At 44.1% G+C, this 9,176-nt stretch overlaps 1 protein-coding gene across 1 annotated transcript in view; it reads left to right on the plus strand.

Annotated features, from left to right (window-relative positions):
* Positions 1 to 9,176, plus strand: part of Ticrr (TOPBP1 interacting checkpoint and replication regulator) — a 42,899-nt gene that overhangs the window by 32,235 nt on the left and 1,488 nt on the right. Inside the window, exons 16-21 of the mRNA XM_021658930.2 lie at positions 517 to 607; positions 2,206 to 2,264; positions 3,126 to 3,257; positions 4,085 to 4,242; positions 6,105 to 8,229; positions 8,354 to 8,479. Coding sequence (XP_021514605.1) covers positions 517 to 607; positions 2,206 to 2,264; positions 3,126 to 3,257; positions 4,085 to 4,242; positions 6,105 to 8,229; positions 8,354 to 8,479 — 2,691 coding nt within the window. The remainder of the gene's footprint in view (positions 1 to 516; positions 608 to 2,205; positions 2,265 to 3,125; positions 3,258 to 4,084; positions 4,243 to 6,104; positions 8,230 to 8,353; positions 8,480 to 9,176) is intronic.

The following is a 9,176-nucleotide window of genomic DNA, read 5'->3' on the forward strand; positions in this document are numbered from 1 at the left end:
CTTTAATCCAAGATGCTGGGAGATATGATGCCTCTGGATGCCACCAGAAACAGCATTCACATGCATACACAAGCACTTAAAAATTAACAATAAATATATAAGTCAATCTATTGATAGATAGACTATCTATTGATAGATAGAGGCTGTGGAATAACGCCACTGCTGTTTGAAGGGCTGAAACTGATCCAATGTCTGTAGCCATCCACAGGGATTTTTTTTTTTAAACTTAATTTTTTTTATGTTTTGCATTGGTTTGTGTCTCTTTTTTTATTTTTTTTAAGGGTCTCACTGTGTAGCCTCTGCTGGCCTCTGTCTAAGGCATGTGTTGGACAGGCGTGTGTCATTTTTAATCAGGCTGATGAACTGTATTCTGTTGAGCCCTGAAATCATAGATTCTAGCTTAGAGTTTAGCAACCTCTCTTGCTGAGTAATAAGCCACTGTTTCCTTTCCTTTCCTTTGCTGCTGCCTGAGAAGGTTAAGTGAGATTCATAGTTGACTCTGTTGCTGTGTCTTAGGTTATCACAAATTACTGACTAAGAGTGTGGCCGAGACCCCAGTCCACAAGCAAATCTCCAGGAGGCTGATCCACAGACAGATCAAGGGCAGGTGAGTGACAGCCCCACAGAGACTTCTTCATATTCCCAGGCCACCTTCAGCACCATCTCACAGGCAGCTCTTTGCCTTCTCATGACTTTCTTGGCTAATTCTTAACCCTGATGTTGACAGTAGAACCATAAACACTATTTCACTCTGGCCTCTTTCACTAGGCAAAATTATTTTGAGATTTATGTATGTTGCTTGTATCAATCCACCCCCTTTTATTATTGATCAGTATTAGATTAAATGGATCTTCTGTATTCTCCTTTTGACATGGGGAATGGTGGGTCCTTCTCCCTGCCAGTCAAGGCTGGAGATCAATTTAGCCTTTGCTGGTAGAGGTACAGCCAGGGCTTGCTTTTACTGTACTTATTAGTTGGACTAGCGTAATTTCTGCCCCTTTCCAAAAAGAGCTCTCTCTGTTGGGAATAAATTTTGTCTCAACCTTTGGGTATCTGTGTAGCTTTTCCAGCACCTAATCTGAGATATAAGCAGCAAAAATTAAATCCAGGGAGCTCACTGATTCTCCTTTAGGTCTCCAGTTAGATTGCCTTTCTTTCCACATCTCAGTAAGACTAGGAGAAAAATGCATCTACTATTGTCACAACTCCACCTGGACATTGTGTATAGATTTTATACATTTGCGAATATTACAGGATGATAGGTGAGAAGTGAGAGTGATGAGTCAGAAGTCCTGTGCTGATGGACACCTAAGCTCTTCAGCAGAAGTATAAACATGCCTACTTATTGCTGGCACTATACAATGCTCAGCTTGCTTTTTTTTTTTTTAATGTATTAATGAAATAAAAAACCCTTTTGTTTTAAATCTAGTTTTGATATTGTCAAAATACATTCTGCAGTAAAAGTGTTCTAGGGATTGGAGAGATGGTTCCATGGTTAAGAGCATGTGTCTGTTATAGAAGACCTGAGTTTAGTTCCCAACTCCAGCACCCATGTAGAATAATTCACACCAGCTTGTAACTCTAGTTCTGGATGATCCAACACCTCTGATCTTTGTCAGCACACATGTACACAAACATACATATATGCACTTTTTAAAAATCTTTTTTTTTAATATTTTTTTATTTTATGTACATTGGTGGTTTGACTGCATGGATTCCTGTGTAAGGGTGTTGGATCACCCAGAACAGGAGTTACAGACTCCTTATATTTTTATATTCTTAGCTTGTGCAAGATTCATGGTTCAGTCCCCACCTTTCACACACAATAGTGACAATAATTGTGAATGAGAGTGCTCTTACCAATGCTAATATTGTCAAACCCAGAGTCTTCTGTAACCTTGTTAGTAGGGGTGTTTTCTCTGCCTTTAATGTGCTTTTATTGTTACTTTTTATATTTTGTGTGTGTGTGTGTGTTTTTGTGTGTACACATGTGTGTGCACACACATGCACTTGCATGATATTGATGTGGAGGTTGAAGACAGTTTTTAGAGTTGGTTCTGTCCTTTCATCATGTGGGTCCTGGGGATAGAATATGGGTGTTGGGCTTGGCACAAGCACCTTACTCACTGAGCCAGCCTGCCCATTTCTGTTTCTAATGTGTAAATCATGAGTGCCATTGACTCTTTGTGCTGCTTGCTCCTCAAGGTCTTCTGATCCTGGTCCTGATATTCATGTAGTTGAAGAGTCTCCTGAAAAAGAGGATGGTGAGTGCATTATCTAGGCTTTTGGCATTCTTATCTTGTTTCTACAAAAGCTTTTCTGTTCTATCACTGTTCTCAAATAGTTTTCAGAAATTGGGGTGGCTCTGGATCCAGCATGTACATATGTGAATGTTGATTTTAGAAAACGTATTGAATTTCTGTGGAAGAAATACTTTTACATAATAGAAATAGGGCTTAGTGTAAGGATTCAACCTTCATGTTCTACAAAGCACTGTGATTTATTTTAAAACATGTCTCATTAAGGGCAGGTTTTCAAAAACCACTTTCTTAAATTGTTTAAGTGTCTCAATTGTTTGTAGCAGAAAAATTAGAATCTAGAAAAATATTTTTAAGGGTTTGATAATCTTGGCACTCAAACATACTTTTAACATTTAAGCGTGTATTCTTCCTAGACAAAAATACATGTAATGTACATACCTGGTTAGGCTGGGCACGGTGGTGCGCTTTTAATGCCAGCTCCAGCACTTGGAAGGCAGAGGCAGGTGGATCTCTGAATCTAAGGCCATCCTGCTCTACATACATAGCTCCGGAGCAAGCAGAGGTACACAATACAGAGACTGTGCCTCAAAAACCAAACAAGCAAAAAAACCCAATGTTTTGTTTTGTTTTGTATGAATGTTACACTATTTCTACTTTTTGTTCTTTCTGTCATGCTTAGAGGTGGCAGTTTATGAGGCTTGTAAAGAAACAAACTCATGGGTCGCTAGTTTCTAGTGGCTTGGTGGAATATGTATCAGACTCTTGTAGATTTTTCAGAAATACTTCAGATGCCTGCTTAGATACCCCAGGGAGATGCCAAGTCTGAAGTGCCTCTGTTTACTAGCTCTACTTCTGTTCTTGCAGAAATAAATTTGAGAAGAAGTCCTCGAATCAAGCAGTTGTCATTTAGCAGAACAAATTCTGGTTCCTTCTATTCTGTATCTCAGCCAAAGTCTCGAAGTGTGCAAAGAATTCACTCTTTCCAGCAGAAGTCAGGTAATGTGGCCTGTCAACCTGTTGGGCACCGGTCTGCTTAAAGTCCCGTCAAACTTGATAGAATGTTTCTGGGAAAAAGGAACCATACAATTTGACATTTCCCCATTAGCAGTCAATAATCAAGGTGATGACTAGGTGACAGTCTTCGGCCTATAACCATTCCTCCCTACGATTACTATAGCTGGTCATCCACATTGTATTCTGGGTAGCATCAATCTGTATATTCTTCATTCTTTATTCTGTGATTAGCTTGACTAATAGATATGTTTTTACATTTATACTAAAAAATAAAATATATTTATAATTAAAATAAGTTATTTCGGGTACCTACATTTCCTAAAACAATGTTAAAATCTAAGAAGACAGCCTAGAGAGATGAGATGGCTTAGTAGATAAGAACACTGGCTCTTCTTACAGAGGACTGGGAATCAATTCCCAGCACCTACATGTGGCTAACAACTGTCTGGAACTCTAGTTTTAGAGGATCCAGTACCACCTTGTGGCTGCCTCACGCACTACATGCATGGTTCATGCATGCAGATTCTGTATAGGCAAAACGCCTATACATCATCAGTTGGGATTTTCCACCCCAACTTCTCTAAAACATCTTTCTTGGTTTAATAATACTGGATAATCCCAGCACTGAGAAGGCAGAGCCAGATGGATCTCTGTAAAGTTAAGGCCAGCCTCACTACATATCCTAGTGAGTTCTAGGATAGCCAGGGCTATATAGATCCTGTCTCAGCACACACACACACAAAGAAAAAAGAAAAGTATTAGGAGGGCAAATCTTGAATTAGAATTAAATGTTGTTTTTTGACTTTTAGACCAAAGAGAAAATTTTCCAGTCCAGAGTATTCGGTCTCCTAAAACACTTCTATTCGGGGCACTGTCTGAGACACCTGGCTCCTCCAAGAAGGGTTCAGCCCAAATTAAGAGGTCCTCAAGAAGCATGTTGGATTCTGAGATATCTACAGCTTATCAGGTATAAAAGGAGGAGGACCTCCCTTATCATTGGGCTGGGAGAGGGACCTGGGTGGGGAAGAGTGAGGGTGGGACTGGGAGGGGAAGAGGGAGGGAGGTACAGGGGGGATACAGAGTGAATAAACTGTAATTAATAAAAGTAAAAAAAAAAGTTCTCTAATGTTCAGTGTTGAGGAATAGAGAGACTTGGCTTAGGAAGCAAGTGTCCAGTAGAAAAATGAAAACCAAGGATCTGTAGAGAATAAAAAGTCTGGGGTGGGGTGTGCTGATGCATACCTTTTATCCCAGAATTTGAGAGGCAGAGGCAGGCAGATCTCTGAGTGTGAGGCCAGCCTGGTCTATACATTGAGTTCCATGACTGTCATGGCTACAGAAACGCTGTCTCACCAAAAAAAGTCTGGGTGGCTGTTTCAAGCCACATGAGTGGTCACTGGGAACATAAGAGCTTTAAGCAGCAGGTTTGGCTGAGGTCATGGCAGTGAGATGGAGATGGAAGTGTTACTGACTTCTTTGGCTGTTTCTACCATGTGTATGATTAGAAAGGTCATTGTAGTACCTTCTTTCATCCACTCCCATCTGTCTGCCTGTCACTGTTCAAAACCTGACAGTTGCTCTTCATATTTCTCTCGGGACAAAGCCATAAGTCAAGTCCTTCCTGTCTTATTTACAGACTTTTGTGCTCACCTACCTCTCCTCCACTCCCATAGCTCCTTTCCTCTTCAGTTCTACCTGGAATATTTTATCAGCCATCCTTCATTGGGATCAAACTAGTCTTTCTGAAGTCTGGACTTGCTAAAGCAAAGTTCCTTAAGTTTTTCTAAAGCAGAACCCTTGTGTTCAGAAATCATCTTGGTTTGAAAAAGCATTGAAATTGCTTCATTGTTAGAGGATGCCTTGGTCATGTACCAAGGCCAATCTCCCCAGGGCGGATGGTCTCCGGTGTTCTCATGGGTCTGCCATGCCCATGTGCTAACTGAGCCTTCCCAACTTTCTACTCAGACTGTACCTAGAAAGCTACTAGTTTTCATACTTCTGCTGTTGCTTTTCTGTATATAAAGTTATCTCTGGCCCTCTTTTCCAGTCCCTGACTTCCCTTGCAGATGCCCATTCTTTTTTTCTCTTCGTACTAATTTATTCTTGTGTGTGTGTGCGTGTGTGTGTGTGTAGTTTAGTGTATAGTGATATGCGTATGTCATACCACATGTGTGAAGATTAGAGAGTAGCTCTGTGGCGTTAGCTCTTTGTTCCTACCTTTATGAAGAATCCCAGGATCAAACTTAGATTACCAGTCTTGTATGAGAAGCACCTTTGTCTACTGAGCCATCCTGTTGGCCCCAGGCGTTTGTTCTTGAATACCTGATTCCGAAGTCATTTTTCCTTGTCTTTCAACTGGGTTCACGGCCTCCTTTGTGCTTTTGCCCCTGATACACCTCACTGTGCATGAGGACCTGTTGGACTGGCTTCCCTTGTGACAGGCTAATAATGATATAGAAAGATGGGCATTTGACTGCCCCGCATTGTAGAGTTTCTAGGTGCATTGTTAACGAAAAGGAAGGAAATTTTTGGTTTGGGAGTGTGGTCTTTCTGAGACATCATAATTGCTATTTCTATGTATTTGTGTATTCTGCTCCCCACTCCTGCCACCTCCACCACCTAGATTCTAGGAAAAGTGTACCAGTAAACTCAGAGTCATGTTTAGAACAGGGGACAGGTCACTTTTTCTAATTTCTAACTTAAGATCACTTTTTCAGCTGACTTTAATCTCCTGTTGGGTTTTCTGATGGTCTTAAAGATTACTTAGACAATCTTTAGAGAATATGGATTATAATAGTCAAGTTCTGAAATAAGCATTTTTCTTTTCAGACTCCCAAAAAGAATACCCAAAAATCTCCAAACTTTCCTAAAACTACACCAAGAAGGTTCCCTCGGACAGCACAGACTTCACTGTACACTCCAGAAAGACTACAAAACTCCCCTACAGAGATAACACCTGCTGAGGGGGCCATTTCTGAGACATTCATAAGAAACCCCTCCTCACCTGGTTACAGCTCAGCTTTGGCATCAAAAGTCACTCCTCAAAAGAGAGTCTCCTCATTAGAAGAAGAGACCTCTCCTATCCTCACAAAGCTACCCAGCACACCCAGGGGGCCAGAGGCCCAACCACCTCAATGTTTGTCAGACTCTGCATGGCTACACTCAGGGAATTCCAGTCCAGAAAGTCCTTGTCCAGCATCCCCATCTCCTTTGACTGCCCAGTCCAGGAGTCAGTGTCTAAGCCCCATAAGATACTCCTTCAGAACACCTCCTCACACAGCCCTCGCCAGCACACCTGAGCATCGGAAGCACCAACAGCTCCCTCTCCCCAGTGCCTCTCAGACACAGGAACTTGCACAGAGACTGCTGGAGAAAGCTCTCAGGATCCCAGAGAAACCAGCAGGCGCAAGTGCTTCTCCACCTCTTTCTCCAAAGGAACACTTTGTTTCTGGATGTAGTATATCCCAGTGTCAACTTAGGAAAGCTTTGTCAGCCTCCCCTCCTCCTAGAGAACGAAAATGGAAAGAACATCAGACATCACCCAGCATAGCTACATCTGTCTCTTACCCTGTTCCCTCAACTCCTCCCAGAACCCCACAGAGAATGACCTCCCGCCATATACCCCCTTCTCCTCCATCTAAGCTTGGCAGGCTATATAGAAAGACCTCCAGTCCTCCTCAAGACTTCCCAGAGTACCGTCCTGGACCCTCTGCTGCTCCAGCATTTGACACAGCTACCAGCTCAGCAACCATCCCAGGCTCTAGAAGGGAACAGTTTCAGTCTTCTGAAGGACAGAGTTACAAGGGCACTGGTTTCAGGATTGACTGGCATGTATCCTCTCCTGTCCTCATTGCAAGTGACACGGAGTACCTTCCTCTGATTGATGAAGCCCAACTCTGTAGCCTTGAGAGCCAAGAGGTAAAAAGTGGCATCTTGCCAGGAGAAGAAGGTGAGGAGCCACAGACCACCATTGCTGATGAGCCTCCCTCTGTGTCTGACCCTAGGACTCTTCTACCTGCTGCTGCCTCTGTGTCTGGCTCCCCTGAGCTGCTGTCCCATACACTGCACTGCATGGCAGACAGGCAGCAGAGCCAACCTGCTGCTCAGCAGGAGGGTCCACAAGTTTCAGAGGCCACAGGCAGTCCTCAGACCTATGAGCTTGAGCTGGACATGCAAGCTTCTGGCCTCCCCAAGCTCCGAATTAAAAAGCTAAACCCTGAAGATCCTTTGGAAGCCGAGGCCCTAGGAAAAGAAAGCCCCCTGGGAGAGGAGGCTGCCCTCCCTGCTCTCAGCATGCCCAAGGCCAGTAAGACCTCCAGTAGAACTGAGCACACTTACTTGTCACCCCCTTGCCTTCGACCCTCACACAGCACGCCTGGCAAGAGTGGTGGTCAAACCTTCATCTGCCAATCTTGTACTCCCTCCCGTTGCCCTCCCAGTACCCCCTCTCCATTTCAAGCAGACACTGGGGTTCCTTGGACACCATCCCCCAAGCAAAGTGGGAAGACCACTCCTGAAATTATCAAAGACTGGCCTCGAAGGAAGAAGGCAGTGGACTGCAGTGCTGGACCCTCTGGGAGAGGCGAGGCCAGTTCAGACTTCTCTGGGGCTTTGTCACTGCTTGAGCCTGAGCCTGAGGGAAAGGAGCAAAGTCTTGAGCATGACCTCTCTACAGTTCTCATCTTAGAGGATTTTGAACTAGAGGGAGTGTGTCAGTTGCCAGACCAGTCACCTCCCAAAGACAGTGTGTCTAAGGCTGAGGAAGCATCCTGGGGACAGTTTGGATTAGGCAGAAAGAGACTCCTGTCTGCCAAGGAAGAAGCTGAGTACAAAGTCAAAAGGGTCTGTGATTCCCTGAGTGAAGATCCCCAACCTGGCAAGCATAAAGAGTGCTCTCCACACTGGAGTGCACCACCACTCCCCTCAGTAGGGGATGACGAAGTGTTTGTTTCTGGTGAGTTTATTTTTCAAACCAACACGTGGTGTGTTTTCTATTGGGTGATTAGTGAGGAAATGTTTGGAGCCCTGGGTGGCCTGGAGTCTTGTGGCACTACACTTACCTTGTGGCATCTCCTTAGGCTCCACCCCACCCTCTAGCTGTATGGTTCGGAGCTGCCTTTCTGCCAGTGGTCTGCAAGCCCTGACCCAGTCTCCACTGCTGTTCCAGGGAAGAACACCTTCCTCTCACAGCAAGGACACCAGAGGTAATCTACCAGGGCTGAGCTCTCCTGTGGGTGACTTGCAGAATTGTCTTGAGAACGCAGTGTGGGAAGATGTTTTTCACCCCACAGTGTTATGTGCCCTTCCCAGAGAGGCTTCATGGTAGAACTTGGGACACCTAAAGAGAAACCTCAGCAAGAGCCTCCCAAACTAATTCAGATGGTGGAAGTGGTGTGCGTGCTGTAACACCACTGGGCTGCAGTCTTGGGCTCTTAATAGGGAAATGGCTTGGGCAGCACAAGTGGTAGGTGATTGATTAGAACCAGCCACTTCCTTGCAGTAGGTTTACAGTCATCACTAAAAACTTCTGCATCTGCTACCATCAGACCCTAGGTTTCCCCCTCTTCTGACCCTTCCATAGAAGCACAGAATCTGGCTGCTCATGACACTGGCTAGAAACATTTGAGGTGAGGGACTTGGGTGGCTCTCTTATCACAAAACCATTTCCTCCATACAAAGTAACACAAACCCCACTAATCTAGGACCTAAAAGAAAGTCTTGTGTGTGGACACACATGCAGGTACTTTGCATTTTCAGTGGCTTGTCCCTTTCGGCACATAAGCCTTAAGAGCGGAGGGCCTTATAACAAGTGTAGGTAACTCGTGAAGTCACTCCTGTGTGACCCTCTATGGCTAGACAATGCTGTCTTTTATTCAGGTCTTATTGATTCTTTGCTTTTTC

This window comes from Meriones unguiculatus, chromosome 14 (genome assembly GCF_030254825.1).
Source record: "Meriones unguiculatus strain TT.TT164.6M chromosome 14, Bangor_MerUng_6.1, whole genome shotgun sequence".
In the NCBI taxonomy this organism is placed as follows: Eukaryota; Metazoa; Chordata; class Mammalia; order Rodentia; family Muridae; genus Meriones; species Meriones unguiculatus.